Raw genomic sequence first — 19,274 nt, 5'->3', positions numbered from 1 at the left:
GTGTTCAAGCATCAACCTATACATAAACCACGTTCTTGTTCGAGGCCAGAGTAGTATTTTCTCAACATGTCCATAATCAATTCGATATTGAACAATCCAATAGACATCCGTTTTTATTTATTTACTTTATTTTCGAGTGATTCGTCTCTATATCATTTGATCACAGCGCGCCGGCTCATCTTCGGGCCTCTCTCCACATGCTCTTCTAGAATCTCTGTCAAGGTCCAACTTGCAGGGGACCTATGACATTGTTCATGCAGCCTGGTTGGTGCAAAGCACTGCTAGCTCTAAAGTTACAGTAGCTGCACCCTGGCTTTCGCTTCGTTGATCGTGCATTATTTGTTTCTTCGCGATCACTTGGATTTCTTTCGCGCTTTTACGTGTGACAGTTTCGTACTCTTTTCTTTATTCCATTCTGTTCATCCCGACAACGTCGAGGAATTTCCATCTGAGGTATGTGCTTCACAATCGGACTTTATCAATATGCGCTACGTTGCATCATCATCAAATGATGTCAAGGGCGCATTAGACTCCTTGACGTGATTTTATTTTCTACTTTTTTGCAAGTTATCATCCAACTCCCACTGACTCGGATTCGCATAGCAGCACACACGCGAAACAACGTATTAGATCATCAACATGTCGGATTCTGGCAAACAAGAAGAGAAGCCTTTGGGCCAGCACGAGATCGAGATTGACCATGACCGCGAGCACGAGGAGCCCGAGGAGCAACAGGAGCCCGGAACCGAAATGTCAGCGAACGAGGAGGTGTGTTAGGCGCGCAAAGAGGTGGAATGAATACGGAGACTGACGCCGCACCCTTAGGAAGAAATCACTGCTATGAAGCGCCGTGTGGCAGAGATGGAAGAGGAGGCCAAGAAGCTTCGCGAAATGCAGGCGACTCTAGAGCAGCAGTCTGCGGACCTTGCGGATGACAAGGAGTCTATCGATGCGCGCAGCATCTTTGTCGGCAATGTCGACTACTCCGCCTCTCCTGAGGATATCCAAGGTCATTTCCAAAGCTGCGGCTCTATCAACCGAGTCACCATTCTTCTTGACAAGTTTACGGGACAACCAAAGGGGTATGTTTCGAGTACTACTTCGCCCTTGAGAATATTGCTAATACATGGGTCCTTAGTTACGCCTACGTCGAGTTCACTGAGCCCAGCCTTGTTGCGCAGGCTCTTGTTCTTAACGAGAGCTTGTTCAAGGGTCGTAACATCAAGGTCACTCCTAAGCGCACCAATGTACCTGGCATGAGCCGCGGTCGTGGTCGCGGTGGGTTCCGCGGTGGCCGAGGCGGCTTCGGTGGCCGAGGCAGCTTCCCTCGAGGAGGTGGTTATCGCGGTGGCTACCGTGGTCGTGGACGAGGCTTTGCCCCCTACTAGGAGCAGGGCGGCGCATCATCTATGGGTCATGGTCCACGATCTGGTCAACCCAGACCTTTCGAGATCGAAGTCGAGGACTCTCACGGGCTTGACCACAGCCCTTACCATCACGGGTTTATTGGTCACTAATTTTTCTTTTCCTATTTAGGGTTATTGTTGTAAGGAGAAGGGTACGTTCAGCAGGGACAGGATGATATACCGTCCGTCGATCATATCAGAGGTGGAAAACCATGTCAACGATAAGCTGGGAGGAAGGGAACAGGAGTTTTCGGTCTTAACTTATATGTCGTCTTAGCAAAATCATACTATGAAACTAGTTCACAATATCATCTGCGCCTTCAGCCGCATTGTTTCTATTCCAGCAAGGAGAAGTGCAATTGCGACATCGGATGGCTTGGCTGGCTGAAAGCCTACAAGCATGATGTTAATTACCTAGAACATGTCATGACATATTGCCACGCGTTCAGTTAGAAGTATGAACTGCTCAAGAGGCCGCCAACATGGCACCCCACATCACTATGTGCCAGGGCTTAGACATTCAACTCTGGTAGGCAGTCAAGGTCTGGATGCAGTGAGACACTTCCGGTATCAGGAAGCAATGAAAAGAATATCTGACATCTACCAATGAATACAAGGGTTGCAGCGATCTTACCCTGTAGATTGGCAGCGCTCCGCTTATTACAATTGTGAATTCATTTCTCAACTGGTTATATAAAAAAGAGTTAAAGTTTACTCGACCGTGATGCAAAATAATACAGCCAACTGTTGTTTCTATTGTTAGTCGTGTCGAAGCTCTGTGTTGGCTGGAAGGTCCATGGTAGTAACACATCCGTCGTGAATTCCGGTGTACTTATCAGTACCTACGTGCAAGTCTGTCGACAATGCACGAATACTGACTGTAATGGTTGTGCCATGTTTAATTATGGAACACAATGGCAGCTGCTAACCACCCTGGCTTCATGCCATAAGCCGTCGGCGCAACCAACCTGGTATAATCGACGTCTCTTTGGTGGCTCAGCGGCTCCAGGATGCAAACAAGCAAGCCACCATATGTGAGTTGAGATGCCGTCTGCTTTTCTTACAGGCAATGTGAGATGCGAAAATCCTAAAGGGGTAACACGAGTATTGTAGCACAGGCATTGTATGTGATTGGTTTCAGAGTGATCCAAGAGAGCGTGGTTGTTAGGCATTGAGGTCGTTGTTAAAACAGATATGAGAGCCCAAGCTTGGCCATGAGACCCAGCAGTAAAGGCATCACAGGCCTGTTTAAGCGCCAGATGATGCTCGATTTGACTAGGCGCCCGCCAGTTGCTGTGCCGGTGATCCGTAGGTACGCCGCAATTAGTCTTGGAAAAGTAGGTACCCAGCAATGGATATTCGAGAGGTACTTATGATTCCATAACGTTAACGTGACATGATCCTAAAAGCTTCGTTGCCGAGGCAGTTATCGATGGTGAATTCAATAAGTAATCATTATGAGAAGATTCCTCATCAACTACTGATCTAAGTGGCGACCAGATACTTGGCTAAGGGGATTCATGACGAGGGAGTCATAACTCAGCCTCAAGAAGCTGAAGAGATAAGGAGATGACACGAAATTATCAAGACATGTCAAATGAATGTAATATACTCATGTCGGTTCTGGAAGATTCATCTTCTGATTACATGTTTCATCCAGAAAGGACGTTCAGACGTACCAAGGAGCGAAGGCAAAAGAACCTCTGTTTACCAACCACTAACTTAATCTCGGGTAGTCTAGTTTGTCATTGTAGCCCACTCAAACCCGGAAATAGGACACAAGACATCCATATCGATTTGTTCAAGTCTTGGTCTGGGCAGGTGTATTGCTTGGCGAGGCAATAGGGTATCCAGGAAGGTGCCAAAGTGTTGGAGCTAGAGTGTACGTGCTTGCAGTTATTCAGTGGCTGTACAAGAATTGTACTTTCAAAATCTAAGAAAATCCTCAATAGAAATACCTCAGCTGCGTTGCGTTACTCATAGAAGTTGGTTCTTTCAAAAGAACAACTTCGGTTCTTCCCCACCCCATACACCCGCTAAGAACTATCCCAGTCCTTGAAACTGCACCCAAGCAAGCCCCCAGTTAGAGACACTACCAGGTCCAAGGCCCCAAAAAGCTCCTCTTCAGGCCGTCAGGTCGGGTTGATCGATTATCCTCCCAGCATCATCAACACCAAACCAACCATAAGGCACATAGGATCGTGCCTGAGCCCACTCAGATCGTGGCAATCCAATCCAATCAAGCAACCGATTGTGCGCCCACTGTGGCATATCATCACATCCATCCTGTACAGTATATGCAATAGGTATTTTTTTTCTCTTTTCCATTATTCTGGATGATTCACCAACTCATCACTTTTGTTCAGACTGTTATCTCCCTGCAAACTTAAGGACTGCCCAACTGATCTTCCCGTTCCGGCCGTTGTCGTGCACTCTCTGCTCTCTCTGGTTGTACCTCGACTGTACCCAGAGATCAACTCAAAGGTGCTGCATTACAAGTACTGTTAGTACTTCACTTTACCTAGAAGCGGGGAGCGTCCGTGTCCAGTCTTTCTCTTAGGCCCGCGCCCGCCGCCCCGTGCACAGCCTCAACCTCCCCCATTGCCCCAATTCCAAGCGTCGTCAACTTTCTTCAGTTGAACCCTTCGACCTGAACCACCCGACGACGTACATCAAGCGCCTTTCCCTTTCTCGACAAGGCTTCGCTGCGTGATCCTGATCTTCACCTTCACGTCAGGAATACCCATATTCATCGTTGTCGTCGTTGTGACTTAGTCCCTCGCTGCGCAGTGCAAGAGGTGACACCATGACCAGTCGCACTGATTCCAGGTAAGTTTTCTCCCAGAAGCCTTCAAAGCATCGCTTTTGGCTATCGCTTGAAGACATACTACATCATGTCTTCGTCTTCCGTATGATACTCGTGCTGACCCTCGTTGTAGCAGGCCTAACCTTCGGGTTACAAGTGAGTTACCGCCGTTCCTCTCTACCCCTCCGTTCGACTTTCCAATATTGACATCATCCAAGTTATCGCAGCCGATGGACTTTATAAGAGGGACGTTTTTCGTACGTATAGCTCTTACGACGACCCAGGACTTGAATACTAATTTCTTCAGGCTTCCCCGACCCTTTTGCTGTCGCGACCATCAATGGCGAACAAACCAAAACAACGACTGTCAGCAAAAGGACTTTAAACCCGTACTGGAACGAGAGCTTTGACTTGTAACGTACCCCGCCACCTTGATTAAAGAGATCATTTAACTCACATTCATCAGTCGCACCAACGAAGATGGCATTCTCGCAGTTCAGGTTTTCGACCAAAAGAAGTTCAAAAAGAAGGACCAGGGATTCCTAGGAGTCATCAATATTCGCGTTGGAGATGTCATACCCGAGCTCAGTCCCGATGCTGATGGTCAGTTCACTTGATTTACAGATAAGGAATGTGAAGAACCCTGCTGACGCCAAATGCGCATCTAGACCAGATGCTCACACGCGACCTGAAGAAATCAACCGATAATCTCGTCGTTCATGGCAAGCTTATTATTAACCTCTCTTGCAACCTTAGTGCACCCGCTCGTGGCGGCCAGGCATCGACAGCACGACCATCTTTAGGCACCGGGCCTTCGAACGCTTCAAACCTTTCCGCCCCCCCACCAGAAAACCGACCAGGATCTTCGACTTCAGGACCGAACGGCGCAGGCGGCTCACAGGTCAATTTGGCAAATCGACCCTCCAGCATTAACTCTAATGGCGGCGCCGGCGCTCCAGGACCAAATGCATCGGGCCAGACTCGACAAACCAATCAACTCAGTCCTTTCGAAGATGCTCAGGGACGCCTACCTGCCGGCTGGGAGCGCCGTGAAGACAACCTAGGCCGTACCTACTATGTCGATCACAACACTCGAACGACGAGCTGGAACCGACCTACTGCAACTGGCGCTCAGGAGCAGCGAAATGACAGAGAGGCAGCTACCCAGGTTGAGCGACAGAGACATCAGAACCGTACCTTGCCCGAGGAGCGAACCGGTTCCAACTCGCCCACGTTGCATGCCCAACAGCCGCAACCAGCGGCATCACCAGCAACTAACGGTGGTGCGGTGATGCACACTGGAGCGACAAGCCCTGGCACAGGAGAGCTTCCTCCAGGCTGGGAGCAGCGATGGACCCCTGAAGGCCGACCCTACTTTGTTGATCACAACACAAGAACGACCACCTGGGTCGATCCACGCCGCCAACAATACATCCGTATGTATGGTGGACAGAACAACGCCAACGGCCAAATTCAACAGCAGCCCGTGTCACAACTTGGTCCTCTGCCCAGTGGTTGGGAAATGCGCCTTACTAACACTGCTCGCGTCTACTTTGTTGACCACAACACCAAGACTACGACATGGGACGACCCTCGACTACCCTCATCTCTCGACCAGAATGTCCCCCAGTACAAGCGAGACTTCAGGCGAAAGCTCATTTACTTCCGTTCACAGCCAGCAATGCGAATCCTCAGTGGCCAGTGCCACATCAAGGTTCGACGTTCTCATATCTTCGAGGACTCGTTCGCCGAAATTACACGTCAATCGGCAACAGACTTGAAGAAACGACTTATGATCAAATTCGATGGCGAAGACGGTCTGGACTATGGTGGTCTCTCTCGAGAGTTCTTCTTCCTCCTTTCTCATGAGATGTTCAACCCCTTCTACTGTCTATTCGAATACTCCGCCCACGATAATTACACCCTTCAGATCAACCCCCACTCCGGCATCAACCCGGAGCATCTTAACTATTTCAAGTTCATTGGCCGAGTTGTCGGCTTGGCTATTTTCCACAGACGCTTTTTGGACGCATTCTTTATCGGCGCTCTATACAAGATGATGCTCGGCAAGGCGGTATCCCTCGCAGATATGGAGGGTGTCGACGCAGACTTCCACCGATCCCTGCAGTGGATGTTGGATAACGATATTTCCGGAGGTATTCTGGAACAGACTTTCTCGACTGAAGACGAGAGATTTGGAGTTTTGACAACCGAGGACCTCATCCCTGGCGGCCGTGACATCGAAGTCACCAACGAGAACAAGAAGGAATATGTTGATTTAATGGTCAAGTGGCGAATTGAGAAGCGTATCGCTGAGCAGTTCCAAGCTTTCAAGGAGGGCTTCCAAGAGCTCATTCCCCAGGATCTTATCAACGTCTTCGATGAGCGTGAGCTTGAGCTCCTCATCGGAGGTATTGCGGAGATTGATGTCGACGACTGGAAGAAGCACACCGATTATCGAGGATATACCGAATCCGATGAGGTTGTGCAGAACTTTTGGGCGACAGTGCGATCTTGGGACGGAGAACAGAAATCGCGTCTGTTGCAGTTTACTACTGGAACATCTCGAATTCCTGTCAACGGATTCAAGGATCTTCAGGGCAGTGATGGTCCACGAAGATTTACTATTGAAAAGGCGGGAGAAATTACTAATCTGCCAAAGGCACACACTTGGTAAGTCAGGTCTTCCTTTTGCGATAACGCAAAACTAACAATTGGCAGTTTCAACCGACTCGATTTGCCACCTTATAAGAGTCTAGAAATGCTTCAGCAGAAGCTCACGATCGCCGTTGAAGAGACCATGGGTTTCGGCCAAGAGTAGACAATAACGACATTACCTTCAGCAGGGACACTGAACTGGAAAGGTTTAAACTGCATTCAACTGTACTATTGTGGAGTCACCATACGAGACCGAACTCCTCTTGTCTGCCCCATTCCTTCCTCAAATATACAACAACCTTTGGGTATTTGCTTTGGTCCCAAGAGTGGACGAACCTGAGCCGTATGGCGCTGGTAGGATTAATTTATCTCCAAAACGCGATGCTACATCTGGTTCTCCTTGTCGGCCTCGCCTACGGAGAGCGGACTGAACGTCTAGTGTGGCTGTCCAAACAGATGCACCACACTCAGATACGCTTCGTGGAGAAGTCTTGACGAATGTTTTTAATCCACGAGACAGAGGAGTCCTTGGTTGCGACACTGCTGGACGGGCAAGAGAAAAAGAAACTGTACTTAGCCATGTATTACGTGTGTTGCCGGCCGCGGTAGCGAAGCCAGCATGTTTGAGCTGGAAGTTAAGAAGGACGGGGTTACAGCGCTTCATTTCAACTATTTATCACATATATAGCACTTTCACTACCTAAACTTCTGTATCACCTGACAAGAGTTTGTTCTATACGACCCGTAGGAGGTCGATGTGTACACGGCGTAGTCATTTATTGATGTTGAGTTTCTACGTGGACATGGCAGAGGTTGCTGTTGAACAACAAGAGTTCCTGAACTGACTCGATTCTTGATTAATGTAAAGCTCTAGCTGGATCAACAACATCCCCCCATTCACCCTCAGGCCAGCCGTACCTGGCTGCATTTGTTTAGATAACAACGGAAGCCGCCCATAGGAAAGATGAGCAAAAGTAAAAACAGTATAGTATGCATAAGAACCCTCCCACCATAGTATGCATGGCTCAGAGCCCCTTTCCCGATAACGCCGGGGAAATCCTGGCAGTGTCTAGAAGCTGCCAGCCTCCGAAAACCTCAATCTCATGGGCCGACTGTCACGGTCTCTATCGAGAGTAAGGGTGGAATCCACGATTTCCTCCTCGTCCACCACCGCGGTAGTTGGCTCCTGGCTTACCAGCGTTCTTGGGGCCGGTGGGCGCGTTGGCTGGTGGCGCATGTTGAGGATCAGAGCTTCCGCCAGCACTACCAGCGCGGTTAAAGCCACCGGGTTGAGGGACATCGTCGTACATGCCTTCCCATGAAGTAGGAGCTCCTCCACCACCTCCCATATTGTAGCCTCCATGTCCTCCATGGTTGCCATAACCTCCTCCGCGTCCTCCTCGACGGCCTCCTTGAGGCTGCTGCTGCTGCTGCTGATATTGGCTGTAGTTATCGTAGCCACGGCCAGCACCGCCACTAGCAGATGCAGTGGGACTAGCAACGTCAGATCCAGCATCTTGGCCGCCTTGTTGACCCTGCTGCTGCATCATCTGCTGCATCTGTTGTTGCATTTGCTGGGCCATCTGTGGGTTCATGTTCTGCATCATGTTCTGAGCATTGGCGCCACCGCCTCCTCTGCCTCCCATCATCTGCTGCTGCATTTGTTGCATCTGCATCATGTTTTGCCACATAGCAGGGTTCATGGACATTCCTCTGCTCATAGCCATCTGAGACTGCATCATGGTGAAGTATTGCTGCATTCGTTGGAAGTACTGGGCCATGACTTGGGGTGTCATGCCATTGTTGCCCATCTGCTGGCCCATTGAGCCTTGGCTCGACTGGTCACCGTCCTTTCTGAACTTGCTACGTCGCGAAGCTTCCTCTTCCTCCCTAAGGTTGCCCCTGGGTTGGGCTTTCTTGACTTCGATTGGCTTTCCGTGGATCTCTAGGGGCACGTTGATGCAGGCATCGACACCCGCTTCGTTCTCGAATGTGACAAAGCCGAAACCTCTTGGGCGGCCAGTATCTTTGTCCATCATGAGAGTCGCATCCACGACGCGGCCGAACTGAGCAAAGTACTCCTTGAATTCTTGGTCGGTGGTTTCTTGGCTAACACCACCAACAAAGATCTTGCTTGTCTTTTCTTGTTCGTCTCGAGGAATAGCTCGCTTGGGATCGATCTATATGATATTAGCTTGGCAGAAAAGACAGACCAAGGGTTTATTTACAATCTTGCCGTCGAGGAAGTGCTCTTTGACCATGACGATGTTGACTGTCTTGGCATCCTTGAAGGTAAGAAAGCCGAATCCTCGTGACCGTCCTGTGCTGCTGTCTCTCATGACAGTGCATTCAACAACTTCGCCGAATTGTGAGAAGTAGTCTCTTAGAGATTCTAGTAGTCGCTATTAGTACAAGATCGCGCATGGGTATACCTTTCATGACTTACGGTCGGTAGTTTCCCAGTTGAGACCACCAATGAACATTTTACTAAAGCGACATGTCAGTATTTGAGCCGTTTGCAGATATGTTTATGCATCATGAGGTATCAAAATGTTTGTAGAACGTAAATGTGCTGGATCTGGCGTATGGTTTGAATTCCAAGTTGAAGGCGAAGTGGCTTGCTTAGAACTCGGAAATTGGCGAATAGTCAAAGGCTTTGCTGGGTTGGATTGCCTCTCGGACCTTAACAAAGCTGACTTGTCTAACTCCAGTGCTCTACACAGCGAAGTAGCCGAGTGACCTTGATTTGATCATTGCATTTTGGCGAGTACTTTGCACCGCAACAAACAGTCTGTGGAAGTTTGTAGGGCAATACGGGTGCATGCAGCAGAAAGAGAGTCGCTTGCTTTGAAACATCCAATTGTTCGGTTTGTTGTAGTTGTTGGCGGCAAACTGCTGCAGGATCCCTGCGCGCAGATGCAATAAAGGCCAGCTTCAGCTTAACAAGGGCCATGGTTGACAAAAAGTTGATCATGAATCGCCACGATGGTCGAAGAAACGGCGCAGACATTGCAACGAGAGATGCCAGATCAGCTTGGTCGAATATGTTTTTCGTCTTGTGCTATCGTCTTGACTGTCCTCTCTGTCTCATGCTAGGTACTGGCCTCGAGCGCTATTCGCTGCGAATCTCGCTATAGCATCTGGGAGTGTTTACCACTCCCGTCGGCTCAAAGATTTCTGCGACTGAGGGCTATGGAAGACTGAAGTAGTGTCTTTCGTCTGGTCTAGTGCCGGCTGATTCTTCTCGGGAGTATCCAAAGGCGAATCTCATACTGATATCGACAACCTCCTCTTCCTCATAGACAGCAGCCCAGAGTGTCTGCACTGGCCATAGCTCTCGATCCCCATATACTCTTGCTTGACTGAGATTATGGCAAATCCTCCGTCTTGAATCTTTGCAGTATAATGTCTCCGATAGCAAAACCTTCTTCGCTTACTTTGACCGCGACCCTTTCTAGCCAAGCCAATGTCCGAGATGCATGCAAAGCTAAATTGAGAACCACTATTACATGGCAGCCACATTGCCGTCACGATTCAATGCCACTGAATCATACTAAACCATGGTTTTTTGTTCAAGGGCGAATTTAAAGGATAGAAATCACGAGGTGCAGGAACGGTAGAAACTTACCCATCTTCTTTGGCACTTGCCTTGTGAACGGTTCCATAAGGAGGTGTCTGAGCATCATCATGCATGCCAGACTGGCCTGTGTGACCGCCATAGCCTCCCCCGCCGAGATTGAAATCAACATCATCGTCGTCATCATCCTGATCTTGAGTCATGTGTTCATCACCTCCGACATCCTGATGTTGGTATGTAGCGTTGTGATCATCGTCGTTATGACTGTTAGTAGGAGGCTGCACTTCTGGGGCAGGGGGAGCTGCTGGCGCTGGTGCTGCCGCAGGAGCAGCCGCAGGGGCCGGCTTGGGGGCATCGTTGTCGTCGTAACTATCAAAAGAGTTAGTACCCCAAGAGGTGGAAAGGGCGCGTCGCCGAGCGCTTCAAGAAGTCGAGACATACAGGTCGGCGAAGAGATCGTCCTCGAAGTTCTCTGGCTCGGTCATGGTAGCGGTTGAGCTTTGTCGCGTAGTCGTAGAGGAAAGGAGAATATGAGGAAGTGTCGCGGAAGTTGCGCGCGTCGTGCGAACAAATCTAGCAGTGGATTGACGTATGGGGTTAAAAGGGAAAGGAAAAAGTTGTGTATTTGATCGGAAGGAGATTGATTGATGAATGATTATTGAGAGCTCAAAGAGAAGGAGAAGAGGAGGCGATTGTCTGAACTGAACCATGAAGGTAGGTTCTACCTGCGGAGCTAAAGCCTAACTCACTGGAATGACTAAGCGGAGCAGCACCCAATCAGGTGTTAGCGCAAGTGCAGCAAAACAAACCACCTCTATGCCATCATGAAACCAACACTTGGACCTTATTCGAAAGAAAATATTCAAGATTTTGCAACGGAACAATATTCTTCGGCCCCCGTTTCTTCATCATGGTACTTTAGAGTTGCTATAGGTTTTGGCGATTCATCATAACTGGTGAAATTGCTATCCCCTATAGTTCCTACAATATAAGGCCCATGAAAGTGGACACAGACTGATTATTTACATGCTTTTGCAGCGATAAGGAATGCCTCATTCTTTGTTTTATGTTGGCTAGCCATATGAACATGCAGACAGTAGAATGACTCTAACCGCTGTCATGCATGCAGTGCTGTGATAGTGTTCTTGTCTACCCTCAACGAATAAGCTTGGATCCATCCTGAATTGAGGCCACGGGCTGAGTTGGCTAGCTGGCAGGCTCGACAGGCCGTAGCCGGGCAGACAGGGTTATGGTAAATTAGCGGGCACCCCCACTATACACCCGCCACTGTCCAAGCTGTGGTAGCGCTGTTTGCGGGGTGATCTCGTGGTTGAGCCAGGGCAGCCTAATTAAGCCGTTCCTTATTGTTCATCGATCCATCGACTATGCCAATCCTACCAACCTACTGACTTTCCTACCTGCCCTTCCCAACATCATAGCGTCGCGTTGCATCGCAGCATGTAAAAGACGTCTCAGGCCTCTTCCAAACGGCCTCACTTCTCCTCAGCGAACCATGTGGTCATCTTCTGGAAGCGGCAAGAAGCCCGCGCAATCTGTAAGTTCTTACTATCAGCGTCGAAGCTCTCAATGCTCACGAGACTCGACGTAATGGCTGCCCGCCTTTGCTAACAGCCCCACCGCCGCAGGAGATGGTCCAAGTTGGTATGTTCATACATAGGCGAACTCTACAATGACGAGTATTTGCTGATACAAGCCCAATCGATGTTGAACAGATCGATCAGAGTATGTATTATTTGTCTCGGCTTGTATACTCTTAAGTTCGCGCGCTGAAGCTTCTCCAACTAGGTCCGCATCACCTTTCTGGAGACCGCCACCCCGAGACAGCCTTAGTTCCTCATCCAAGAGGAATATCGCGTCGCCTACAGGTCATGGATCTGGCCTTGTAGTTGGCGCTGCATATTCCCACGCGGATATGCTCAAATTCGACTCCTTGTATGCGGAATTACTCCCGAGCCTGGGCAAGGACCTTTGTCGTTGACGTTGATATACCAGGAACTCCAACTCCTCTCGACCTAGAACACCACCCTCCTCCTCATCGGCCAAGATTCGAATCCAAGAAGCTTCTCCCCCTTCGAAGACGACACCTGGGAAGAACGGTTCCCCTCCTTATAAGAGCTACATCAACTTTCTTTCTAACACAAACGATGACTGGAAGGCGGACGAAGATGATATGATGGGCTATGAAGACGATGACGGGGACGACTTTGGCTTGCCCAGTCTGTCAAATATGAAGAGAAGGACACGGCGCATTGCTACACAAAACAGGGCAGAGTCCAGTACGTTGTCACCATCAACTGAGGGACCCTCCGATTCCTTCCTAGCAAGACGATATTCAAACAGCGCCGACATCGCTATCGAACGACCTGCACCTACTTATCCCATGCCCAAGAAAAGCGAGGGCAAGATCCTTCGACCGCAATACAAGGAAATACTAAAAGGTTTGCCGGCGCGATTCCATATGCTTCTCGTACAAACACTAACAGTGTATAATAAGACCCCGCCAATGCTCTACACCTCATCAACTATCCTACCGTACCCGCCAACGCCACTCCTAAAGAAGCCGATGCCATTAATTCTCGAATTACACGTATAAACAAGTTCAAGAAGCTCCTACAAGCTTCTACTATCTCGATACCCGACTTAAGACAACTTGCATGGTCTGGAGTGCCACAGGAAGTCCGCGCCATCACCTGGCAGCTGTTGCTCAGTTATCTTCCCGCAAATAGCGAGCGCAGAGTTGCCACCTTGGAGAGAAAGCGTAAAGAATATTTAGACGGCGTTCGCCAGGCTTTCGAGAGAGGAGGAGGAAATGCAACCACATCGGCCAATACAGCTCCTACAGGACGAACTCGAGGTTTAGACGAGGCCATCTGGCACCAGATCAGTATCGACGTGCCTCGAACCAACCCGCATATCGAACTGTACAGTTACGAAGCAACACAGCGATCACTTGAGCGGATTCTTTATGTGTGGGCTGTACGTCATCCAGCCAGCGGTTACGTTCAAGGCATCAACGATCTCGTAACGCCGTTTTGGCAAGTATTCCTTGGCATCTATATTGGAGATCACGATATTGAGTCCGGAATGGACCCGGGACAACTCCCTAAGTCCGTGCTAGATGCAGTGGAAGCCGACTCCTTTTGGTGTCTAACAAAACTGCTCGATGGCATTCAGGACCACTATATCGTTGCGCAACCAGGCATTCAACGCCAAGTTGCTGCGCTACGCGATTTGACAGCACGTATAGATGGCAATTTGTCTAAGCATCTCGAGCAAGAAGGTATTGAGTTCATCCAGTTTAGTTTCCGTTGGATGAACTGTCTCTTGATGCGAGAATTCAGTGTCAAGAACACAATCCGAATGTGGGACACTTATTTGGTTTGTCAACCCCTGATCAAGAAACACTCCTAGAAACTAACCAACCTACCAGGCTGAAGAGCAAGGTTTCTCCGAGTTCCATTTGTACGTATGTGCGGCCTTTCTCGTGAAGTGGTCCGATAAGCTCCTCGATATGGACTTTCAAGAGATCATGATGTTCCTTCAGAGCCTCCCTACCAAGGGATGGACAGAAAAGGACATTGAGCTGCTCCTGAGTGAGGCGTTCATCTGGCAGAGCCTCTTCAAAGGCTCTGCGGCGCATCTTAAGGGTCAACCTGCTCGTGAACCCGTCACGAATTTACAACTATGAAAACCAGAGATGAAATCTTTATACTAGCATGCAAGCTTGAATATGCATATCGAAATACTTTCGGCGTTGGTTCATGACGGGTGCGGCTCGACGAAGTGTACTTGGCACAATGTAAAGAACGAGATTATATATACTATAATGTGGATGAAAACCATGACCCATGTCGTCTGAGTGGTTGTTTGATGCTTCATTGTTTTATGGCCTTAGTGAATGTAACTATAGCAGCGAAGATGAATGATGATGAGATTTGGATCATGTTGTATTAGTTGGGATGGATCAGCCTAGCATTTTGCAATTGAGAACTATTCTGTCTCTTGATCGATTTAACATTGTTGATTTAAGGTATCCTTATGTGACTTTTATCTCCCAAACATAAATGGCTCGAAATAACTAATGTCTGGGCGCATTATATGCCATCCACATTACATCGCAAACATCCACCCTCTATAGACAAATAACCCAATCCGGAACGCCAGGCCGTCAATATTAGTTATATACATGAGCGCTAGAAACTATCCCAATCGCATAGGACCAGAACTGCAATAAACAGATGCGTTGATCTCAGTATGAGTACCGCCGTATAGAATCCTTCCTAGGTTCCACGAGATCTCTTATAAAGCCTAGCTTCTCGCGATCTTCATCGCACACCCGAGCCCATTCGAGTAACAGGCGCCAGGTATAGAGACGCATATCTTCACGCCGCAAGACTTGGCTAGCCCAGTCTCGACCCCTCTCTGCAATGAATCGGGCTGCGGTATCTCCGCCGGCTTCTTCATCGGTGAAGAATTCGAGAATGGGATATAGATCCTGAAAGGTATTGTCGAAGGGCACGAAGTGAACCCACGGAGTAAGGCGATCATCATGCCATTCCGCATAGATCGTTGCCTTGAGAGGCATACTCGAAGAGCGCAAGAAACCTCGGAAGCGGGCGCTAAAGGAGTTGCCATCGGTATCCGGGAGGAACTTGAAACGATACTGCTCTTTCATGGGCATATGGTCGAGTTCACGGTAGTAAGGAGCGAACTGTTCGCAACCAACCTTTTCGCATAATAGCCGCTTGAAACCACAGTCGGAGATCTTCTTCAGCCATTGTCCAATAGTGTTGGTAGCCAGGCGAGTGCTGTTATAGTGATTGGCGTTTGGGAATTGGAAAGTTTTCGGCTTGACTCCCTGATGTTCAACACTGTCGACATATGAACCGTTAAGCATCTGCATGAGACGATGACGGTGAAAGCGGTGCCAAACATCAGGTCTTGGCTCGCCGCCGGAGGCATCACCCCTCCAAACAATGCCTGTTTTCTTGGCATGCCATGCTGGACCCATCTTCTCTCCTCCGGAGTAGAACTCATCCTTGGTGAGGTACATGGCACCAGGAATCAGAATTTCGTTATTCATTGGAAGCTTGGATCCGCCGAATAAAGGAATCAATTCGGTTGAGGTAGACAGGCTCAGAGGTGCGACAAAGCTTCCATGCATCTGGCGTAGATGTGGCTGTAGGCAAGGATCTTGAGAGGCAGTCCAATTCTTGATATACCCTCTGTACGCATATTCGGGGTTCCAGTTTGATGGGTACTCGACAGGAGCTTTAAAGTCTGAGACTTGTTGGACATTGCGCGACGGAGCGTTAGGGTCACACGTCACACGCGCAAGCTCCCAGTAGTTAGCTGAGCTATTGTACCAGTAAGGGTCGTACGGCTGAGGTTTTTCGTCGTCGAGTTTGGAAAGACTTTTGAACTTGTTAAAAACTTCTCTCAAAGGAGCTATGCGGCGGTGGTCGCGCTCTCGTTCAACGAGTTTCGATAGGTCTTCGAAAGGGACCAGAAGTCGGGGCTCGTCCATATAGTTGATGGGCATGTCAACGTCGGGCAAATCCTTGGCGAACTCTTTGACAAGATCGGTCCATAATTCCAGCCATGGCACACGATTTGTTGTGTCACCAACGCCAGTAGCCTCGCCGTTGCGAACTTTGACAACCCAATGCCAAGCCGATGCACGCCGAGCAAGTGTGTGAGAATCAAGCGCCCAGTAAGGAGCCAGATCCTTGTATATGCGATCGAAATAGTCCTCCACAATAATGCTCTTGGATTCAAGAGCAGCTTCTACCCACTTATCGAAACCCGGTGGGGGGTGACGCCCTCGGCGAGAGCGATACCGCTCAGCGGCATCATATAAATCGTAGCTTCGTTTTGAAAGGACGCTCTCATGACGAGCGCGGGCGTCAGCCATGAGCTTCTGAATTGGGTGCTTTGGACCCAGAGTGACAGGGCCTTTCGGTTCGGTAACATCCCAACCTTGGCTGCTCGTCCATAGTACGTAATTGGTGATCGCGAAACATATGAGAAATAGGGTGCTGAGGTAGCGGAAGACTAATCGAGAGGGCCAGTTCGATAGCCATTGTTTGAACCGAGGCCACATCATGGTCGCGGTTATGATGTAGAGAAATCGGCGGCGGAGGTGTCGGAGAATTTATGCGCGCCTCGAGGGAACGGGCAAACGAAGCATTGACGGCGGACGATCGCAAGCTCAAGGAGCGAGATTCAAGGTCATTATTGAGCGAGATATTACTTGATTTGTGCCGGATAAAGGATACGTTCGAGGTTGGTCTCGGTAGGGATTCGGCGGGTCAGGGTGGATATCGTAGAGAGGAAAGCCAGAATAGGTAGAACAAGACAGATGAAGATCAGTAAGAAGAAGAAGAAGAAAAAAAGTAGGGAGATAGTATGATTACCCAAGCAGGGTTCAAAAGTGGTGAGTTGAGGATTTGGTGTTGAAAGAAGTCAGGTGGAACAAGAAGGAGTTCCTGGACATGGAAGTACCTACTCTACCTGCCCTGCCCTGTAGCCTGTCGAGGTGGAAAGTGGAATCGCCGGGAAGTCGCGAACCAAGACCTGGCCAGGCCGGCCCTTAGTGGAGGGGAGGAGGCGTTGGAGCGTGGAGAAGTCACACTTGGAGATTGATTTTGCGGGCCACCTGCAGATAAACTTACAAGGGCTGACACCTCTGAATGGAAGTTGCCTTATCACCTCGAGTGTGATCACGGAACAAAGAACCTAATGTGACCTGTTGCTAAGTTAAAAACCTGATTGAGGTATGTACAATTGACACCCGTAGTAAGCAGGATGTTAAAGGAAGATAGACATGAAGCAAACATTCAATGGAGCAGCAGGAATATCCAGGCTATTCGGGGAAAGACTTGAGTCTAGAAGCTAACGGCTAGCTCCAAATCCTTCTGTGTTGGTTGGTACGTAAGTTGGTTGGTTGGTTGCAGTCTCTTCAGTTCCTGGAGACGCATTGCTAGAATTTGTTGATGGCGCCATTGTGTTAAGATCCATACGAGAACAGAGATCCTCTGCAGTGGCTCATGATGATTTGATTTTCCTATACCAAACTACATGTGCTTCATCCATGGCTCTCACGTTGTACAGATACAGTAGCCATGCATACTCCAAAGCCGCCCACTTTACTGTAGGTGGTCAGAGAACAGGCCGTCTGCCAGAAAAGGGGAAAATCCGAGTCTCAGAACGGCAACTACTGTCCTGCCCGCGTCCAGCCCTTAGCGGGGTGGCTTGGCGTCTTGTTAGTGATCCATGGATTGAAGGAGCACTGACCTGGACAGCGTTGGAATGCTATTTATGTCACTAGGGACGAGCTGTCATTCATGTTATTCCCTTGTTTCCCATAGCTCCAACCCTTACAGCAAGAGCTGCCAGTTAAATTAGAGCGGTTCTTGAATGCTATTATCTTAACTCGATTCTGTGAGGGTTTATGGTTCCGCATGCACATCAGAAACTAGCTGCGTCTAGCCTTACGTTAACGCCCCATGGCTGACTTTAATCCATTTATATACAGAAAGTGACATGATGGTAAAATCTCAACCAACGGGCTTTTTTATGTACCAATGTAACCAGTACAACTGTCTCTCTTCTGATTGAAACATACCTGATCCCTGCAGGAACCGGCTTTAACCCCGAAAACGCGACTTGAGATCCTTATCCAGGGATTTCAAATTATCGATATAAACCACCCACGGTCATTACGGTCGTTACGGATGGTACAAAGTCGCTTGAGAGATCCCAGTCCATAAAATGCTTGAGCAATGGCCAATGCGAGCAGCAACCGAGGCTACAAGCATTTTGTAATCTAAAACCCAGCAGAGCACGATCAGCAAATCCACAAGCTTTATTTAAGTATCATCACTTCATTGGCTGTGTCCAAACCAACCGTGACCCTGCCAAAATATCTTCTGCATAACCGACCTATGATTGAAGCTGCGGCTAGTTATCCCCGGCTCCGAAGTGAACCACCCCTGCTACCTTTTACTGGGTTGCAGAAATATTGTTCTCCGATGCTTCATGTGCCAACACAAAGTAATTAATGTTGTCGCTGGCCTCAACATGGCATAAAGTGATTAGATTATTTCGTCTCCTGTGCCCTCGATTGTCAGGTTTTCTGATATCTCGATGCCCTGTCAGCAACCCAAGTTAACTCATTTATACAGGCTGTCGTACGTGTTCCTGCTTCAACGGTCTCAAATGAAAGCTAGTGAATTAAACACCCCTTACAGAAAAGGGGTCAGAAACTCTGGGGAAGATCTACAACAGCACGTTAGTCTACGCATCGCGGTTTGTTTAGACTGTGTTCTAATGGAAATAACCATATTGTCAATAAGCGTAAGAATTGACGCTCAGAAGGTCACCAGGTAGCCCTGTAGTTTGAATTGCATTTGAGTTAGCTTGCAGTACCCCAGCTTGATGACACAGCGTGGTTCATATCGACTCCCATACGGTACAGTATGACGTTTACAGAACAACTCAGCTCGATAGTTTTGTATCAACTACTCAATGACATTGCATGTGTTGTACTCATGCATTCACCATTTTACTCCTTACTCCAGCCCTATTTTGCATCAGTTTCTGTTGATCGTCAACTGCCTATCTAGATGTGCTACCGTCAAGAGATCAGCTGAGCTTGAAAGCTCTTTCGAGAAACCGGGTGAATACAATATTAGAAACCTCTTGGCCCTCCGAGGGAAGGATATGCACGTTTCTGTATCCGCTTCTGCTGTGTTTGTGAAACACGAGGACCGAAACTTTTTAGCAACATCCCTGATATACAACT

At 48.7% G+C, this 19,274-nt stretch overlaps 5 protein-coding genes across 5 annotated transcripts; 3 read left to right on the top strand and 2 right to left on the bottom strand.

The window, feature by feature from the left end:
* Positions 1–639: 639 nt before the first annotated feature.
* Positions 640–1,388, top strand: FIESC28_04644 (uncharacterized protein; the record flags this gene model as incomplete). Its single annotated transcript, XM_031158791.1, has 3 exons — positions 640–768; positions 826–1,082; positions 1,139–1,388. The coding sequence occupies 3 exons, from the start codon at positions 640–642 to the stop codon at positions 1,386–1,388; spliced, it is 636 nt and encodes a 211-aa protein (XP_031017189.1).
* Positions 1,389–4,212: 2,824 nt separating this feature from the next.
* FIESC28_04643 (uncharacterized protein) lies at positions 4,213–7,033 on the top strand (the record flags this gene model as incomplete). The annotated part of the gene is made up of 7 exons (XM_031158790.1): positions 4,213–4,235; positions 4,346–4,368; positions 4,431–4,469; positions 4,520–4,625; positions 4,679–4,815; positions 4,881–6,885; positions 6,934–7,033. The coding sequence occupies 7 exons, from the start codon at positions 4,213–4,215 to the stop codon at positions 7,031–7,033; spliced, it is 2,433 nt and encodes an 810-aa protein (XP_031017188.1).
* Positions 7,034–7,994: 961 nt separating this feature from the next.
* On the bottom strand, positions 7,995–10,932 carry FIESC28_04642 (uncharacterized protein; the record flags this gene model as incomplete). The annotated part of the gene is made up of 5 exons (XM_031158789.1): positions 7,995–9,050; positions 9,099–9,262; positions 9,317–9,357; positions 10,499–10,816; positions 10,889–10,932. 5 exons carry the CDS (start codon positions 10,930–10,932, stop codon positions 7,995–7,997), a joined length of 1,623 nt encoding a protein of 540 aa, XP_031017187.1.
* A 1,028-nt stretch (positions 10,933–11,960) lies between these two features.
* FIESC28_04641 (uncharacterized protein) lies at positions 11,961–14,156 on the top strand (the record flags this gene model as incomplete). The annotated part of the gene is made up of 7 exons (XM_031158788.1): positions 11,961–12,002; positions 12,094–12,109; positions 12,181–12,190; positions 12,254–12,400; positions 12,461–12,906; positions 12,963–13,846; positions 13,899–14,156. 7 exons carry the CDS (start codon positions 11,961–11,963, stop codon positions 14,154–14,156), a joined length of 1,803 nt encoding a protein of 600 aa, XP_031017186.1.
* Positions 14,157–14,717: 561 nt separating this feature from the next.
* FIESC28_04640 (uncharacterized protein) lies at positions 14,718–16,574 on the bottom strand (the record flags this gene model as incomplete). Its single annotated transcript, XM_031158787.1, has 1 exon — positions 14,718–16,574. The coding sequence occupies one exon, from the start codon at positions 16,572–16,574 to the stop codon at positions 14,718–14,720; it is 1,857 nt and encodes a 618-aa protein (XP_031017185.1).
* Between the last annotated feature and the right edge of the window lie 2,700 nt (positions 16,575–19,274).

Source organism: Fusarium coffeatum, assembly GCF_003316985.1.
Source record: "Fusarium coffeatum strain FIESC_28 chromosome Unknown BRIP53273_contig_97, whole genome shotgun sequence".
NCBI lineage: Eukaryota > Fungi > Ascomycota > Sordariomycetes > Hypocreales > Nectriaceae > Fusarium > Fusarium coffeatum.
The sequence above is the reverse complement of the archived record's forward strand: the minus strand, read 5'-3'. Positions and strand labels throughout refer to the sequence as shown.